At 42.6% G+C, this 19,274-nt stretch overlaps 2 protein-coding genes across 6 annotated transcripts in view; one reads left to right on the top strand and one right to left on the bottom strand.

The window, feature by feature from the left end:
* Nucleotides 1-341: 341 nt before the first annotated feature.
* MRPL35 (mitochondrial ribosomal protein L35) lies at nucleotides 342-12,233 on the bottom strand. The gene is made up of 4 exons (XM_032352683.1): nucleotides 12,126-12,233; nucleotides 5,832-6,021; nucleotides 5,036-5,180; nucleotides 342-687 (listed from the first exon to the last, which is right to left on the bottom strand). The coding sequence occupies exons 1-4, from the start codon at nucleotides 12,166-12,168 to the stop codon at nucleotides 499-501; spliced, it is 567 nt and encodes a 188-aa protein (XP_032208574.1). The 5' UTR covers nucleotides 12,169-12,233; the 3' UTR covers nucleotides 342-498.
* A 3,765-nt stretch (nucleotides 12,234-15,998) lies between these two features.
* The window catches only part of IMMT (inner membrane mitochondrial protein), a 43,953-nt gene continuing 40,677 nt past the window's right edge, over nucleotides 15,999-19,274 (top strand). For 3 of the 5 annotated variants that reach the window (XM_032352668.1, XM_032352667.1, XM_032352669.1), the window contains exon 1: nucleotides 16,179-16,368. In XM_032352668.1, the coding sequence (XP_032208559.1) occupies nucleotides 16,324-16,368 (45 nt within the window). In that variant the 5' untranslated portion in view covers nucleotides 16,179-16,323. Of the gene's footprint in view, nucleotides 16,369-19,274 lie in introns of all 5 variants that reach the window. The other 2 variants (XM_032352671.1, XM_032352670.1) reach the window with 2 other exon arrangements.

The following is a 19,274-nucleotide window of genomic DNA, read 5'->3' as shown; positions in this document are numbered from 1 at the left end:
GGCAGACCCCAAGCCTAAAAATCTAGCATCTTCTGCTGCTGAGGCCCTTGGAGGTACACTGGATTTGGGAACACTGTAAAATTTCTGTTCTTCCTAAGGCCTGGGGGTTAGATGTGGGGGGGGGGGGGTAGAGTGGGGTTGGTGAGGCGACTCCCGAGTTCCCAGGTGTATATACTTAGAATGATGTCACAGTGCTGGAGCTCACATGTTAGCTTTATGGTCTTCTTATGCCTGCCCTAACTCAGCCTCATTGGAACCAGTTAAGCCATTACCATTTGTTAAAAATAATCAACAATTTTAAACTTCTATTTCCTTGAACAAATTTGAAAATGTTTGATCCATTAAGTGTTAAAACTTGAATAAGTTTAATGTTGAAGCTGTGTGTTTCCATACCACTTGGCACAATTTACATCAAGTTTTGAACTTACTCCGTTTTGCAAAGACATCATATATGTGAAGATACATATTCAGTAGGTAGGCAGTCATACAACTTTCGAACTACACCTTCAGGTTTGTCCGATCATGATACTTCTGGTAAGGATCGTCAGCATACCAGTTCCGTCTCTTCCAGAAAGACGTTGTCATTTTATCTAAAAGCTTACTCTGGGTTTTATTGCAGAACACAAATTCCCTCAAGCGCCTTTTTCTTGCAGCCGTCTTTTTCCATAATTTTTTCTTATAACCAGCCTGTTAGATGATATTATAAAGACATGCAAAACATGATGTTATATAGGAAACAACAGGTATCTTCACTATTCATGGTTTACAGGCTCAGTGGGAACAAAGATGAGACTTACTGGGGCTGGTATGTTTTTCAGAAAGATGTGATTCTGAGTGAGGGGTAGATACAGAAAGCACATACAGTTTGAAAAAGACATAATAATAATTTAATACTCTGATAAAAGATTATTTCAATTAGAACCACGGAAAATTGGGGCGCCTGGGTGGCTCAGTGGGTTAAAGCCGCTGCCTTCAGCTCAGGTCATGATCCCAGGGTCCTGGGATCAAGCCCCGCATCGGGCTCTCTGCTCAGCAGGGAGCCTGCTTCCTCCTCTCTCTCTGCCCGCCTCTCTGCCTACTTGTGATCTGTGTCTGTCAAATAAATAAATAAAATATTAAAAAAAAAAAAAAAAAAAGAACCACGGAAAATAAAGCCAAATGACTATTTGTGGTAGGTGAAGTACAGAGCAATGATAAATAATTACAATCACTAACTTTACAACATACTATTATTCTCATTTTACAAATTAAAGAGAAATAACCATCGATAAAAGAAATTAACGGTAGCAGGCCAAGGTCACAGAACTAGTAAGAGTTCTTAACTACTGATTTTTCCAAATGTGGAGGATGAAGAAGGGCATTCCTGGCTAGCTGGTAACGTGCGTGTTCATTTAAGGGGACTAAGTGTTACAAAGGCTGACAAAACCCAGTTCTCAAGTATACTGCTTCATTTCTTCTGCTCCACTGAGGACCAATCTAATAAAGTACTAAGTAATAATAGTGAATAATTAAATAGTAATAAATAAATGAATAAGAATAAATAATGAATAAGAATGAATACAAAGGAGTGCTGAAGGAATGGATAACTCATCTGTTTAACCCAGAACTGCCATATAGACCACTCAAGCATTATTAATTTTGAAGAATTTTTAAATTAAAAAGGAAGAAAAAAAATTAATTTCTGAAGAAAAATTAGATAGACTATAAAATCTATAATCATAGTCTGTTTAGACTAGAAGGGATCTTAGGTGCCACCCAGGTTAATAGGTGGCAAAAACCACACAGAAAGTTATAGGGGAGGAGAGACTAGAACTCAAACTATTGCTAAGAGCCCTGTGTCCTTTCATGACAAGGGCGCCCTAGGGCACTACACTAACAATAAAAAAACCACAGCCCTGGGCTGAGAAGGCACCTTGGGTTTCTGACATGTCTTGGTGTCATCACTCTGACCAGCAACTTGGGTACAGTTACCCTCAGAAATAAGGAAACATTCTTTAAGAGTTCTGGTTTTAGGGCGCCTGAGTGGCTCAGTGGGTTAAAGCCTCTGCCTTCGGCTCAGGTCATGATCCCAGAGTCCTGGGATCGAGCCCTGAATCGGGCTCTCTGCCCAGCAGGGAGCCTGCTTCCCCCTCTCTCTCTGCCTGCCTCTCTGCCTACTTGTGATCTCTGTCAAATAAATAAATAAAATCTTAAAAAAAAAAAAAAAAAGAGTTCTGGTTTTAAAATGCTAGATTTTTTTTCTATTCCTTGCTTATAATTTAAATGAAAGATTCAAACCCAAATCCCCTTCTCTGTGTAATAATTTTCTAGCTTGCAAGCCAATCTGGGTTCCTGTGGATCTCTGATTTACAGGTTAGGATTAGGGTTAGGGTTAGTTGCTGTCCTGCCTATTACTACTAGTGACCTCTGATCATTATTCTGTGGAATGCAACCACTGTGAAAATGCTTGAAGCTTTTTAGACACTCTCTAGGTTCAGAAATGGGAGAGGGGCACCTGGGTGGCTCAGTGGGTAAAAGCCTCTGCCTTTGGCTCAGTCATGATCCCAGGGTCCTGGGATCGAGCCCCGCATCAGGCTCTCTGCTCAGCAGGGAGCCTGCTTCCCCCTCTCTCTCTGCCTGCCTCTCTGCCTGCCTCTCTGCCTGCCTCTCTGCCTGCCTCTCTGCCTACTTGTGATCTCTGTATGTCAAATAAATAAATGAAATCTTAAAAAAAAAAAAAAAAAAGAAATGGGAAGGAATAAAACTTTGCTGCAGGAAGTATTTTCAGTTTTTATACATTAATATAAATTAACCCACCCAGCTTTTTTGTTTTCCTCTTAATATTACATTTTGATGAAGCAGGCCATTCTGTATTTAGAATACCTTTTGGGTCCTGAGTGGGGACTAGGCATTATGACTGGAGAATCTGATCAGGTCCTTTTTAATAACATGAGGGTTTCAGGGCCCAATAAGGGATGGAGACAGGGAGGCAAAAAAAACAAAAACAAAAAACCCACCCAGCTTATTTTATCTAAGGCCAGATGAAGACCTGGAAATAATCAGTATGATAACAAGGGGGAAGAAATTTTTCAACGGTCCAAAATTCACAAAATTCAGAACTATTCAGTGAATGACTTAGTTCAGCTACTTAGGGATTACATGAGCTTCTGTTTATTAGTGTAGGAAATAACTACCAAGGTACTGTTCTGAAGGAAGAATGAGCTAAGAGTTCCAGTCAACATATTTACCTTAAATTTAGGATTGTTTATAAGATAGGAGATAATCCTTTCAGCCTTTCAACTAGTGGAAGTCCTACCAATTAAGTGTTTTATTTTAATGGGGAAACAAATTTTGATCTTTAAAGAATCATTTAGCTTCCAAGTAGTAAAAGGGAATTAGAATTTGAATAGTTATCAAATCTCAAAGGTGGTTTTGCAAAACTCTAGTCTTTAGCTGCTTTCTAATAATCAGATACTCTGTTTCCGAGAATAAAAGACGGGAGTGGAAAAGCCCAGACGCGTGCTGTGGGAGAGGACAGAGCAGTAATAATTTGTCAGAGGGCCCCTTAGAGGCTGTGATCCCAGGCCAGAGTAAGTGTTGAGGTTCTACCCGATATGGACCCCAATTCACACACACCGACAGAGAGAAAATCATTAAGTTAAAGAAATGTACATGGGGTTAATACCCTATCATAAAGACTAACATCACCTAGGGGCGCCTGGATGGCTCAGTAAGTTAAGCCCCTGCCTTCGGCTCAGGTCATGATCTCAGAGTCCTGGGATCAAGCCCCATATTGGGTTCTCTGCTCAGCGGGGAGCCTGCTTCCCCATCTCTCTCTGCCTGCCTCTCTGCCTACTTGTGATCTCTCTGTCAAATAAATAAATAAAATCTTAAAAAAAAAAAAAAAAAACTAAACCACCTAGAGAATGCAACTGCCCCTCAGAATGATGTATTACTTAAAATATAATCCCTGGGAAATTTTACTAGTTACCAAGCACATTTAGATATAGCCTTAAGAAAAACACATACTGGTAACAGGCCTCTGGGGGAGAGAACAATATACGGCCTTGAAGCTGAGCAGCTGGGGACGCCCGGCTCGCTCAGGGAACGCCGCCTGCTTCATTTTTCCGGCTTCATTTTTCCCGTTATCTCCCCTTTCCCCCCGGAGAGCACCTATGGCTGCTTAGGTAAGTCCTTTGCTTGTTCAACTATAAACTTTATACTACTTGTACAGACATGTTTTGCCCTCCTTGTTTATCTATAAGGCATAGGACTAACGTTTGACCTTCATCGACTCTTCTGTGGACTATTGTTTCTATCTAATAAGAGCGAGACTGGGGTGCCTGGGTGGCTCAGTGGGTTAAAGCCTCTGCTTTCAGCTTGGGTCATGATCCCAGGGTCCTGGGATCGAGCCCCGCATCGGGCTCTCTGCTCAGCGGGGAGCCTGCTTCCTCCTCTCTCTCTCTCCCTGCCTCTCTGCCTACTTGTAGATCTCTGTCTGTCAAACTAAATAAATAAAATCTTTAAAAAAAAAATAATAATAAGCGAAACTGAGGAGTTTCTCAGGACAGCAGTCTTTTCGACTATTGTCCCCTGCTCCCAATCTCTTGCAGCTGACTTGTTTGTGCCTAATTCTTCTCCTGTTTGCCGACTGGAAGCGGCAAGAGAATCCAATCCAAAGTAGGTGGAAGAGCCCATCAGCCCCCAATCTAAGCCACGCCACAAAGTCCCTGCTGAAGGCAACTCTGCTGCTGCAACACTCTAGGCTTAGAGAGGGCCTCCCCACAGGCCGGCGCACATGGGGGCTGTCACATGGCTTCCTGTGATCATCAGCTAGGCCAGCATGTAAAAGACCTGAGATGAACACGTCCTGCAGTGAGGGGATTTACCACTGTGAGTGACACCATGTTTTACGAATTCATTTACACTGGGGATGCCTGCCAAACTGGTACTTAGGCACAGCACTGTTCAGAGCTACTGGTAAATGGGAGGAAGAGACGTCAAAGAATAGGGGCTCCCACTGCTTTTTCAGTCAAATGACAGTGTGAATCCTCACCTTCCTCCTCAGCCACAGGCCGGAATGAAGTCGAAGAAACCTATAGATGACAGCTTTCACAGTCTTTCTTTTCCCCTTCCGGGAGCTGAAGTACGTCACCGTTCTGACTGGTGGCTTCAGGACATGTGGAAGCAAGGGGGCCACTCTAAAATATAGTAAAAAAAAATGTTAACTCAGCGATAAGACTCATTAGAGGATAAAGGCCATTTCCATACTTTGAAATAAGTGGAGTTCTGAAACAAAGCCGACTTTAATATACATTGTTACTTTCAATGACCCATGACACTAAGCGTAAGTAATAGCCACAATCACGAACTTGTAAGCCTTCCATCAAGTAGCCCCTCAATCCCTATGAGAATTTATCCTATCTATTTTAATCACCTGATTTCTTATCTGCCCACTAGGCTATCAAGCCTTTGAGGACTTCAAAGATACAGTTTATCTCTGTATCCTTTCTGCCAAGAACTGGGCACCCAGGAGTCCTTAACTAAGTATCTGTCGACTAAATGAATTACCAGCCTTTCACGCTGAGCATCTCGTTCACCCTCCGCCTTGGCTGAGAGCTTCCATCCAGGAAACCACATCTAGAACATGGAAAGTGTGCTCTGTAGGGTAGTCCCTGCTGCTGGCACGTAGGCATATGGAGCTATCAATCATATTCTCCCACCCCAGCAGGCAAAGTCAACATAATAAACTGCAGGTAGGCCGAGAGTACCATCTGCTTCTAAGATGTCTTTGCAGGCAGGAACATTTTACAATTTGGGTCTAAGCATCCGTTTACTGAAATACACCCTACCTGTTGAGGATTGCTGGAGTATGCCCACATGTCAGGTTTCTGACACATGTGCTAAGTCCGGGAGCAGAGGAAACAGTTGGCATTGGAAGAGAACGAAAATGTTGGGCGGACAGTGCAGAACTGAGACAGGCATTCCTGACACAGTTTTGATAGGCTGAAGACACCAAAATGTTCAGGGGCCGTAAGACTCCTGTAAAGAGAGAAGCATACTTATTTAATACAATACTCCAAAATACGCATCCAGATATTTAAAACGAATGTGTCGAAACAAGGTGAGTATCAGGCTCCCCATGGAGCTTTTTACCAACTTTACTGAGGTATAACTTACCACAAAATTACCCATTTGTGGGTAGTTCAGTGCTTTTTAATAAATTTAGAAAGTTGTGCGACCATCACCACAATCCACTCTGATGCATCCTAGCTCTGTGTTCAACAGTAGGGACCGAAACAGTTGTAACAGTAAGTCCCATCTGCCAGATCCTACCCTCTGATGAGCCAGGGCTCCCTAGCACACAGTGCAACAGCAACGCAGAGACAAGAAAGCTTGGCCATTCCCTGCAGAGGCAACACAGTGCCAAGAGGAGTCATAAAGAAAACAAAAGAGGTCCTTGAGCTCTCCTCTAGAAAATGAACAGGCCACGAGAGGAGAAGGTAGAGAGTCCAGATAGGATGAACAACACCCACAAAAGCAAGTGGGGCTGAAACAAATACATGCCCAGAGCGGGGACTGGACCTGCCAGAGGCTGAGCACTGCTCACCTGACAGTATGGCAATGCCTGGGTGCGGCTCAGAGGCACCTCGTGGGGTGGGGGGTGGGGGGGGCCTAGGTGCGTAGACCAAAGGCAGCCCTCCTCACCCATTCTTCGCATTAGTGCCAAAGTAAGAGTCCAGGGCTACAAAGCAGAATCACTCACAGGGTACTGCCTCGACTCAGATTCTGAGTCAAGGGTGGGACTCAAGAATGTGCAATGAAGAAGCACCACAGGATGATGGAATTGCCCCCAAACTGGATTTACTAAAAATCATCAAACTGTACACATAAAACGGGTAATTTTATGGTATGTAAATTACACCTCAATAGTTGCTTCAAAAAAAAGCAAAAGTTCCATCACTGAGACTGCAGCTCATCCAGGGCTTAGAACTGTTGCCTTATTGTCCATTGCACTGATTTCATGTAAGAAACGAGGGGCAAGCGTAGTGTGGGACTGGAGGGCTGGCGTTTTGAGTCGCACTGTCTACTCACTAACTGTGACCACAGGCAAATGAGCCTGTGGCAAATTTAGCCCTTCTATGCCCCAGTTTACCCAAATTTAAATAGGGTTAGTCATGGGAAGGTGACAAGAATTAAATGAGAGAAAACATGAAAAGCGCTAGGAAGAGCACTTGGCACAGAGAAATCATTTAATGAATGCTAATAGCAGAATAGTAAAGAGCAGAGAAATGCTTAGCAAAATGGCATGTTAACAGATGACAGGAGAAAGCGTGAATCCTTAAAACCCATATTTTGTTTTGTTTTTAAATTTTATTTATTTATTTGAGAGAGCATGAGAGAGAGCATGAGAGGGGAGAAGGTCAGAGGGAGAAGCAGACTCCCCACGGAGCAGGGAGCCCGATGTGGGACTTGATCCCGGAACTCCAGGATCATGACCTGAGCTGAAGGCAGTTGCTTAACCAACTGAGGCACCCAGGCGCCCCCATATTTTGTTTTTGTTTTGTTTTAGGAGCTGAAGCTTCAAATTCTACCTTTCTCTCTCTCTCTCTTTATTTTTTAGATTTTATTTATTTATTTGAGAGAGAGAGAGAGAGAGAGAGAGAAAAGAGCACAAGCAGCAGAAACAGTAAAGGGAGAGGGAGAAGTAGGCGCCCCCCTGAGCAGGGAGTCTGATGCGGGACTTGATCCCAGAACCCTGGGATCATGACCCGAGCTGAAGGCAGACGCTTAACCATCTGAGCCACCAAGGCACCCACAGCTTTTTCTTTTTTAAGATTTTATTTATCTGAGAGAGAGAGAGAGAACAAGATGGGGGCGGGTCAGAGGGAGAAGACGACTCCCCACTGAGGAGGGACTCCACTCTGGGATCATGACCTGAGCCGAAGGCAGCTGCTCAGCTGACTGAGCCACCCAGGCATCCCACCATATTTTGTTTTTTTGTGCTCTGTCAAAGGTAACAATTTTCAAACTAAAATGGGTAATATAAACATTAATGAGTGAGTTGAAATCTAAGATTCAGGAGACTGCTGAGAGAGTCCCTCTGGGAGCGTGGAAGTGAAATTCTCTACCAGTCATTCAAGTCTCCAGATATAAATAACTTGTATTTCAAAGAACTGTAAATATTTGTAGACATGAGTACAATCTAAGAGATAATCTTTGGAAGATTAAGTGATTTGAAGAGGAGGACAGTAGACAAGAAAATGTATCAGTTTCACAAGGTCCTCAGAACTTGGTCTCTTGGTTAAAACAAAACAAAAAAAACTTTCAGAAATTCTTAGAAACCTCTCCTGAAGGAAATGAGCAGTTAAGTCTAGAACAAATAAATGGGTAAATTACAGGCTCATTTGTAGGAAGAAAAAAAAAAAGAGAGAGAATGGATAAACAGGAAGTGCATACAAAAAAAGAAAATCTATATTGTTACCTGGGAGTGATTGTTCCTTAAAAAGAACTTTATTCTGGGGTGCCTGGGTAGCTCAGTGGGTTAAAGCCTCTGCCTTCAGCTCAGGTCATGATCCCAGCATCCTGGGATTGAGCCCAGCATGGGGTGGGGGGGGTATCACTGCTCCGCAGGGAGCCTACTTCCTCCTCTCTCTCTGCCTGCCTCTCTGCCTACTTGAGATCTCTGTCTGTCAAATAAAGAAATAAAATCTTAAAAAAAAAAAAAAAAAACTTCATTCCATTTTTTGATGTAGTCACTAGCCTGGGAAATCATGGGAATGTCTAGACACAGTGTATCCTGATTTTAGGAAGGCATGTGAAAAGGTTTCTTTATATTCTAAAAAAATAAATGTGGGCAGGATGATAGTACAGTTAGGTAAATTCCAAGCTGACTAGAAACTAGCCCCAAGTTAGTTGATTGCTGTTCTGATCAAAGTCTCTTCCTGGCTCCCTAACTGATTATATTTTCCTCAATTTTTATGAAGATCCTGAAGCTGCATACAGCATATTTGTCAAATCTGTATAAAAGCAAAATCCAAAGACTATATGGACTCAAAGTGATCTTGGTAAAACGATTAAAAAATTAATAAGACAAAGTCCAGAAAAAAATACACTGAGTTTAGAAAAAAAATGAAGGAAAGATGAATCTTGCTTGATAGCAGTTTCTGGGGAAATAACTTGAGGGCCTTATCCACCATACCCTCAGGTGGACCAGCCCTATGTTTTAGTTTCTAAAAGCTGAACAAAGCCTACCTCAAAATGTATTGACAAAAGGGCAGCACACAAATCAAGGGCAGTAATGAACTGTTCCTTCAGTCTTCTTCTTCTTTTTTTTTTTTAAAGATTTTATTTATTTATTTGACAGAGAGAGATCACAAGTAGGCAGAGAGGCAGGCATAGAGAGAGAGAGGAGGAAGCAAGCTCCCCGCTGAGCAGAGAGCCCGATGCGGGACTCGATCCCAGGACCCTGAGATCATGACCCGAGCCGAAGGCAGCGGCTTAACCCACTGAGCCACCCAGGCGCCCCTGTTCCTTCAGTCTTCTGCTCGTTCGGGCATTTTAATACACACTGGCTTTCTTTGAACACATTCTTACATGGAGAACACAGATATTGTAACAAAGAGAGTGACAACAAAACCAGATTTGAAGGAATAAGAGGAGGAAGAGGGAACAAGGAGTGTACTAGTGAAGAGTCAAAAAACGGGATAGTATGTTTGGGGAATTACAAACAGCTCTGTGCGGCAGGAATCAAAACAATGCAGATCGAGGAAGGAAGTGAGTATGACTGTCAAAAGTAGTGGTCTTCAAGCTTTTTTGATCCCTTACCCTCTAAAAACATTCTGAAAAATTATAGTGCTCAATACCGCAACCCTAAGATCATGACTTGAGCTAATCAAGAGTCAGATGTTTAACTGACTGAGCCACCCAGGCACCCCTATTTTTTTTTTAAACATTTATTTATCTTAGGGAAAGGGAGAAAATCTCAAGCAGACTCCCCACTGAGTGTGGAGCCCCACTCAGGGCTCAATCCCATGACCCTGAGATCATGTCCTGAGCTGAAATCCAGTCTGATGTTTGACTGACTGAGCCACCCAGGTGCCCCTGAGGTGACTTTAAAGAAGCACATCACCTTCACAGTATCAGGCAATGCTGAATATATATATATACATATTCTAATTCAGCAATTCCACAGCCAGTTTTATAAGTATACACACTAGCACACTGTAGAGAAACCTTTGCACTCATGTGCCGGGACACAAGGAATATCAGCTTTAGACCTAACTGGCCCAAAGTGAAAACACTCAAATGCCCAGCAATCCCCAAACGGAGAATTGTGGGGTGATCGAATAAGAGACTATTATGTGGGAACAAGAAATCACTACAGCTACACCCAAAATGAACTAATTTCACAAAGTAAAAGGCACAAGAGTACATACTGTGTGATTCCATTCACGTAAAGTACAAAAACAGGCAAAACTAAACAACAGGGCGCCTGGGTGGCTCAGTGGGTTAAGCCGCTGCCTTCGGCTCAGGTCATGATCTCAGGGTCCTGGGATCGAGTCCCGCATCGGGCTCTCTGCTCTGCAGGGAGCCTGCTTCCTCCTCTCTCTCTCTCTGTCTGCCTCTCTGCCTACTTGTGATCTCTCTCTGTCAAGTAAATAAATAAAATCTTAAAAAAAAAAAAAAAAAAAAACTAAACAACATATTACTTAGAGATGCCCATATAGATGATAAAACTATTACAGAAAAAAAGACAAGTTAACAATGAAATGAGGCTGCTGTTTATACTTAGCAGAAAGAGGGATTTTTTTAAAAAAGATTTTTATTGTATTGATTTGTCAGAAAGAGAGAGTGAGAGCACAGGCAGGGAGACTAGCAGGCAGAGGAAGAAGTAGGCTTGAAAGGAGCCCGAGACTGGACTCGATTCCAGTACGCTGGGATCATGACCTGAGCCAAAGGGAGCCGCTTAACCAACTGAGCCACCCAGGCGTCCCAGAAAGAGAGAATTTGGATTAGGAGAAGCACAGAGAGATAGGGAAGAGGTTCCCGGTAGTGTTCTCTGTCCTGACTTTGGAGTTAAACCATTCTCTTTAGAGTTAAACCATTCCTGTATGTTACCTACATTTTTCTTTATGTTATTTTCACAATTAAAAAATACCCCCATGGGGCGCCTGGGTGGCTCAGTGGGTTAAGCCGCTGCCTTCGGCTCAGGTCATGATCTCAGGGTCCTGGGATCGAGCCCCGCATCGGGCTCTCTGCTTGGCGGGGAGCCTGCTTCCTCCTCTCTCTCTGCCTGCCTCTCTGCCTGCTTGTGATCTCTGTCAAATAAATAAATAAAATTTAAAAAAAAAAAAAATACCCCCATAAACATGTTTCCTCCGTAACAGTTGGAAATTTTACATTGTAGCTTTATTTCTATTCTTACACAGAATTTTATCCTAATTTATTTTGTGTATATGTAATTTACCGATAATCTTATCATATTTAAATAATATTTTTGCTGAAGTCCTTAGAGCGAAGTCAACAATTTAATTGCCTTCACTCCTGTCATCTCTCTCGGTCGAGAAATCCTTATGACTTCCTTTGTGCGGGGGACCGAGTGAGCAAAAAACCCGTCACATTTCCTGCACATTGTGTGAACCTAATACATACAAGCTTGCTGTGTGCCAGACACTACGCAGGGCACTTTACATGCATGAGCTCATTTAGTCCTCACGTAGACAGTGTTATCCTCATTTTAGAGCTGTAGAATCTGAGGTTCAGAGAAATTACTTTTTCAAGGCCAAATACATGAGTGGCGAGTTCTAGCCTCTAAATGAGGTTAGCAGGGACTTTTCTGTCTCCTTCAGCACACCTCCTCTGCCCCAGTCCTTTTAGTCTGTTTTCTAGGTAAGGCGGAACGGCCAGGAGCCGGTAAGAAAGCGGAAACCCGAGGACACCCAGGTCCGCCAGGACCCAAGAGTGTCCGGAGAACCTCCGATGCGACCGGCCGAACACAGGCAGTCCCAGATAAAATTCGGAACAATCCTCTGGCCTTTTTTTTTTTTTCCCCCTGTTAACCTCTACGCTTAAACGCCTATTCCATCCTGCACCAGTCCCGCCTCCTGTGAGGAGATAAATCGAACACCGCGTTTTCCACTGACCTGACGCCGCTCTCACAACGCGAGCAAAGACGGGAGCCGCCATCTTGTGGCCCCGCCCTACGGCAGCCGGATTGGTTCTAAAAGTTCCAGGGCAAAGGGGAATTAAGAAAAAGAAATTTGGGTGGAGTCGAAGGAGGAGGGAAAAAAAAAAAAAAAGAATAAAGGAACGGTCAAGGCAACCTTTATTGAATGTCTTCTCTATACCAGGCTATTCTCCACCGCTCCAAAACAAGTGCCTATGAAGAGTGTCTGGCATATAGTAGGCTCTTGAATTTTTAATGAGCATTTTGATTGACAGATCTATTTAAAGTACACAATTTGAAACACAATTTCTTTTCGCTCATTTTATTAAATTTGAGAAAACAACTTATTTTCCTTCCAAAGCTGGTAGGGAATAGGCTGAGTGGGACATAGCAATGTTGTTAGAAATTTTTTATAAATTGAATGACAACCATAATTAAATGATGTAAATATCCTAAGGCTATCACAAACATTTTTTTCTAATCACTAACACTGATTGTCATTTGGTAGAATAGCATCTCAATCCTTCCTAAATAATTCTATGTTCCTTATTTTATTCTCGATAATTAGTGATTATACACTTTTTCTAATGTTCAAACAGGAAACAACAAATCTCTCACTCCTTCTCGTTGGCTAAGCTATTCCATGCATATATAATAAATGACACCATATACTAATTGAAATGGCTAAGGATCAAGACTGGTCTCCAGGAGTTCACATTTAATAAGGAAACAAGCATAGAACATAAATACAAGGCAGATACACACTCCACAGGAGTAGTTCTAAGTTAAGGAGAGAAGTCTTTCTGACTGAGATGATCAGGTAGGAGGTGGTAGAATATAATATGAATCTTAAAGAACGGGGAGGATTTTAACAAGGGCAAGGTCATTCTTGGCAGTAAGAACATGAAGAGCTAAGATGAAAAGAGAGGGAGCCAGGTCAGAAAGATACAGGATTTATTTATGGGAATGCTTCTCAAACTTTTTTTTTTGGTCTTAGAACAAGTTTAGGTACTTAAAAACTGAGGACTCCAAAGTTTTTAAATTATATTTCCAATTGCTGCTGTAATAAATTGCCCCAAACATAGTGGCTTAACACATCACAAATTACCTTACAGTTCTGTAGGTATTAAGTCTAAAATGGGTTTTACAAGACTAAAATCAAAATATCCAGGGTTGGGGCATCTGGGTGGCTCAAGTGGGTGAAAGCCTCTGCCTTCAACTTAGGTCATGATCCTGGGGTCCTGGGATATCAGGCTCTCTGCTCAGCAGGGAGCCTGCTTCCCTCTCTCTCTGCCTGCCTCTCTGCCTACTTGTGATCTCTGTCTGTCAAATAAATAGATAAAATCTTCAAAATATCCAGGGTACTCTCTGGAGGCTCTAGGGGAGAATCTGTTTCCTTGCCCTTTCTAGCTTCTAGAGGCTGCAGGCGTTCCTTGGCTTGTGCCTCCACCCATCTTAAAAGCCAGTAGTCACATCCCTCTTACTTCTGCTTCCATTGTCACATATCCTTTTCTGACTGAGACCCTCCTGTCCTCACCTTTTACTCATAAGGACGCTTGTCATGACATTGGGCCTATGCAGATAATCCAGGATCATCTCCCCATCTCAAGAGTCTTTTCTTTGTCATGTAAAGTAACTCACAGGTTCTAGCGATTAGGAATATGTGTATATGTTTGGGAATAATTATTCTGCCTATCATACTAATTGATTTTAAAACAATTATTTTTATAATAAAAATATGCTCACAAAAATAACTATTCCAAGATAAAAAAAATTAGTGAGAAGAGTTTTATTCTATTAACATTTTTTTTTTTTTTTTGCAAATCTCTTTAAGGTCTGGTTTAATAGAAAGTTGGATTGAATTTGCTCATGCATTCAATGTTGTGACATCACTTGTCACCTAGCTTCTGGAAAAACTCTACTGTAAAATTATGAGATAATGAGTGAAAACAGCAAATAATATCTTAATATTATGAAGGTAGTTTTGATTTTTATGGATCTTCCAAAAAGGTCTCAGACTTCCTAGTAATCCCAGTTCACACCTGAGAACCAACTGAGAATGTTTTATCCTTTAGTTCTTCCGGGTTTTAGGGTATGGAAGTGGGTATATGCTCTGTAAGTATATAAGCTCTGACCACCACAATCAATCATTGTTTTTTTTTGTTTGTTTGTTTGTTTGTTTTTGTTTTTGAGAGATCACAAGTAGGCAGAGAAGCAGGCAGAGAGAAAGGAGGAAGCAGGCTCCCACTATGCAGAGAGCCCTATGCGGGGCTCTATCCCAGGACCTGAGGCGAGATCATGACCTGAGGCGAAGGCAGAGGCTTAACACATTGAGCCACCCAGGCGCCCCCAATCATTGCTTTTTTAATCTCTCATGTAAGGTGGCCAGCCAAGTTGAGCCTTAAAAACATTCCCATGTGCTGGAAAAGTACTGAGCCATTTCATAAATATTCTTTGAATTGGCAGTGGGAGTCATTGCACATTTTTGAACAGAGGAGTGATTTAAAGTTGTGTTACTTTATTTATTTTTTTGAAGATTTTATTTATTTATTTGACAGAGAGATCACAAGTAGGCAGAAAGGCAGGCAGAGAGAGAGGAAGGGAAGCAGTCTCCCTGCTGAGCAGAGAGCCTGACGCGGGACTCCATTCCAGGACCCGGAGATCATGACCTGAGCGGAAGGCAGCGGCTTAACCCACTGAGCCACCCAGGCGCCCAAAGTTGTGTTACTTTAGAGGAGTCCATTTTAAAGCAAAAAAAAAAAATTCATAAATTGGATGTGGAGGTTGAAGATTAAGGATTTGGTCAAATGGGACATTAGGAAACAAGAGAAATTAATTTTGGAGTTTGAGATCTGGAAGCTGCAGAAGTTGGTAACGATGTTCAGTCCCAAAATGTGGCTGGGCCACACATGGTTAGAGCAGATTGAAATTGTGGTATTGGTATTGAGAGGTTTATGGCCAAGATGTTAGAAAAGTCATTACACTGGCATCACCCAGCGTAACAGCAGTGGTCAGGAATGGGGTGGGGAGACTAATTTAATTGCTAAAATTACTTTTAAAAAATGGGAGACTGCTCTGGAGGCTGTTGGGTGATGGTGATATGAAATAGAGTGCAATATTATTAAAGTACACTGAAAAGCAGTGAACATATACAAACATAAGTATTCGATTTTAGTCAATTTTCAAATCCATTTCTCCATTTTACAAGTGGGATTAGTATCATACTGTAATACCACCATACTCTAAAAAAGTGTAACTCTAGGAACACCATACTCTAATAAATTACCTAGTTAAGACCTTCAAAAACTTTGCAAACACAATAAATATACACGTTATTTAGTTTCTTTGGTGTGATGGTGATAAGATCATTATTAGTACTCATAATATCGAATACTATTTTTGGCATATAACATGCTAAACCTTGGTTACAGACTCAGTGGAATACTTTGAACAGTTCTGCACTGACCGCCTTAACTTCCAACCCATCCCACAGACTGTAGCCAAAATGATCTTTGTAAAATGAAAACGTGGTGGGAAAACCAGTGTGGTTTAATCTAGAAGGAGTAGAAGCGGTGGAACCCGAAGAATCTAGATTTCTAGCTCTGCTCTGCCATTTATTAGACACGTGAACAACACACTCCGCACAAAGGTTTCTCCAGTGTTCATTCACCCAGCCTTCCGTAATCGGGACGACTCCCTGAAGAAAGGCTGTCCAATGAAACAAACACGCAAACCAAGAAAACACCATTGTTTACGTAACTTTCGCCAAACTGCTTTCTACGAAATATCCAGCTGACAGAGGCTGAACTTCTCCCTTGCTTGAACTCCTCGAAGAGTAACATCCGCTTTCCGCACTGATCAAAGCCCGAGTTACACACTCCTTGCCGCCTCCCGATTCACCCACTAACCCTTTCTTGGGGCTACACACCGGAACTCCGAAAGCGACCCGGAAGGAGAAATCGCCTTTTCCGCCAACGGAAGGCCCACCCTCTCCGAGCGGCCTGGGCGGGGTCGAGAAAGAGGGCTGCGCGTGCGCAGCGGCGTTGGCTGCCCTTCCGGTACGACCGGCGCGGGGAGACTGCACGGACGCAGGCACGCACTCACGCACACTCTCTCCTACTAGCTCTGCCGCGGAAGCTCCCGCCTATACCAGCGGTGCCAGCCCCCCGGCCGAAATGCTGCGGGCCTGTCAGTTATCGGGTGTGACCGCCGCCGCCCAGGTGAGCGCGGGGGCGCCGGGAGAGGGCGCGTGGTGAGGCTGACTCCCGGCAGCCAACGGAAAATGGGAGAGGCTTTCGCTCTGGCTAGGCCCGGGGAGAGAGGGCATGTTTCAGGGCCGCCTTCATCGCGAGAGTCCTCGGCCGACCCGTGAAGCAGTTAATTGGGGAGTTTGCCCAAGAGGGATGACTTGAGGGTTATTGCTGAAGCGGGATGGGTGTGGAAAGAAGGTGGCGGGGAGGCGGGCACAGGACAGTCGGCAGGGCTTCGGGGACCTGTCATCCAATCAGCCCGGCGCTGCCCCAGTCAGGGACCAATGGTGGCCGCTGCCGCTCGGGTCGCCGGTTGGGCTCGTGATAGGTTTCGCGCAGCCAGTGGTTGAAGGTCGAGGGGAGAACTACAGTTCCCAGAAGGAAAAGGCTCCTTTGGCTTGTTGCATCTTTAATAAGGAGGTGTTTGAACTGTTAAAGAGTCCGCATTTTAGAGGTCAAGGCTATAATTATTCGGGAGGGACCTTTTTTTTTTTGTAGCTGAGAGCGCCTCTGAACTATTACTCTAAACAGAAACGGGAGATTGTAGTTTATGGAGTAAAGACTCTGAGGAAGGACAGGAGTCATGACCTTGTGCTCATTTCTGAGATTAGCTTGGGGATCTATCGCTCCAGGTGCTGGGACAACTGTGGCATAACATCCAAGAAGCCTGAACGCCCAGTGATTTTTACTGCTGCACGATTATCAAAGTAATTTTCTTTTTTTTTTTTTTAAAGTAATTTTGTACAATTGGAAATGAAAAAATAAACCTGTTCCATTGCTCATAATATTCAGAATATTGATATGTTGGAAAAATGTATTGCAAAACAGGTACTGTGACTCAAGTAGTAATTGAACAAAATCCCTAGTTATAGTGAGTGAGAAATTATAACTGTCAAAATTTTTTTTTCCTTCCAAGTTTGCTTATCTCTCCCCACTTTTGCCAGCATAGAAGCAGCCTCTTCTATAGGCAAGTAGGGTCTGTATTAGTTATTGATGCATAACAAATGTCACAAATTTAGCAGCTTAAAACAACACCTATATATTATCTTACATTTTCTGGTTATGAATGGTCTGGATTCTTTGCTCAGTGCCACACAAGGTTGCATTCGAGGTGTTGACCGTGCTGTGGTTCTCATCTGGAGCTCAGAGTCTTCTTCCAAGTTCATTTTGGCAGAATCCAGTCCCTTGCTGCTGAAGGACGGAAGTCCCTGCTTTCTTGCCTGCTCTCACCTAAGTCTTAGAGGCTGCATAAAGTGTCTTGCTCAGAGGCTTTTCAGTGACATGGACGTTTGCTTTCTTGCAGACTACCATGAGTTTGTCTCTTTGACTTCAGAAGTCTCTCTTTCCTGGTTTCTGATCAGTAGACCAATGATAAAGGGCATTAAGATTAGGCCAGGCCCACCTGGTAAACCTCCCTTTTCATTAACTCAGAGTCAACTGATGAGTTACCTGAATTACACTTGCAAAATCTCTTTTGCCTTATAACCCTAATCATGGACTTAGTAGGGGACAGAGATTATGGGGGCCATCTTAGAATCCCTCCTAATGTAATACCCAAGTGAGACTAGAAGAGTGGAGGAAGTAGAGCTGCCTTTCAAGGCAGAACTGTTGGTTTGTCTTTGAGGAGCCCTCCTTTCATGGCACACTGTTGTTCGGCTGTAAGGTTATATCATGGTTGTCACTGATGGGTCTCCTTTTCTCCCATAAAGCCCCAAATTATTTTTTCCTTATCTTTATTAAGATACTTCTACTAACTGGGATCCCAATTAGGAGGTTAGAAGAAAAGAGATCAAAGCTTAATACTAAAATATGAAGCCTTTTCTAGCTTATATCCGCATTTTCTTGTTGTCTGGAAATTGTGTTCTTGAAAAATTCATTGGTTGGTTCTCCTCCTCAGGCATTCTATAGCACTTGATATTGTTACACTTTTTGCTATTTTGGGTTATGTAGTATCTAGGGGGGCCTGTTTTACCCTTCATCTCTCCTCTTTTTCTTTTGTTGAATCTGCTACTTCTTGTACCTCCAAATATATCCCCAAGGTCCACTCTTCCCATCTCTCTCCCTTTTTATTTTAATTAAGACTTTTTAAAGAGCAGTTTTAGCTTTGCAGCAAATTTGTGGGAAAGGTACAGAATTATCCCATATACCTCCTGTCTGCACACATGCATAGCTTCCCCCATTACCAACATCCCTCACCAGAGTGTTACATTTATTACAACTGATGGACTTAAATGGGCATATCATAATCACCCAAAGCCCATAGTTCACGTTGGGGTTCACTTTTGGTGTACATTGTCTGGGTTTGGACAAATGTATGATGACATGCTCAAGTCATTATGGTATCTTAATATTTTCATTGCCTTAAAAATCCTCTGTTCTCTATTTGTCACTTCTTTCCTCACCTCCTTGCAACCACTGATCTTTTTATTATCTCCATAGTTTTGCCTTTCCAAAATTTCATAGAGATGGAATCTTACAGTATTTAACCGTTTTACATTGGCTTTTTCCACTTCGTGTAATGTGCATTTATTAACTTTTGTGTCCCTTCATGGTTTGATAGCTTTTTAAAAAAAATTGTTTTGTTTGTTTGTTTAGCACTGAATAATATTCCATTGTCTGGATGTACCACAGTGCATCCATTCGTCTACTGAAGTATATCTTGGTTGCTTCCAAGTTTTAGCAATTATGAATAAAGCCTGTTGTAAACATTCATGTGCAGGTTTTTTGTGGACATAAGTTTTGAGTTCTTTTGGGTAAATACCAGGATGCACGATTGCAGTATTATATGTTTACTTTTGTAAGAAACTGCCAAACTGTCTTTCAAAGTGGCTGCTGTTTTGCATTCCCAGCAGTGACGAATGGGAGCTCTTGTTGCA

Source organism: Mustela erminea, chromosome 7 (genome assembly GCF_009829155.1).
Source record: "Mustela erminea isolate mMusErm1 chromosome 7, mMusErm1.Pri, whole genome shotgun sequence".
NCBI classification, from domain to species: Eukaryota; Metazoa; Chordata; class Mammalia; order Carnivora; family Mustelidae; genus Mustela; species Mustela erminea.
Note: the sequence above shows the minus strand (reverse complement) of the source record. Positions and strands in the feature narration are given on the sequence as shown.

What these genes read in the sequence shown, in the direction of transcription:
- MRPL35 (XM_032352683.1), bottom strand. Translation starts at nt 12,168, where the DNA reads ATGGCGGCTCCCGTCTTTGCTCGCGTTGTGAGAGCGGCGTCAG. An exon ending in CGTTGTGAGAGCGGCGTCAG is followed by an intron (nt 6,022 to 12,125) that starts GTCAGTGGAAAA and finishes CTCTCTTTACAG; the next exon opens with GAGTCTTACGGCCCCTGAAC. An exon ending in GCCTGTGGCTGAGGAGGAAG is followed by an intron (nt 688 to 5,035) that starts GTGAGGATTCAC and finishes ATCATCTAACAG; the next exon opens with GCTGGTTATAAGAAAAAATT.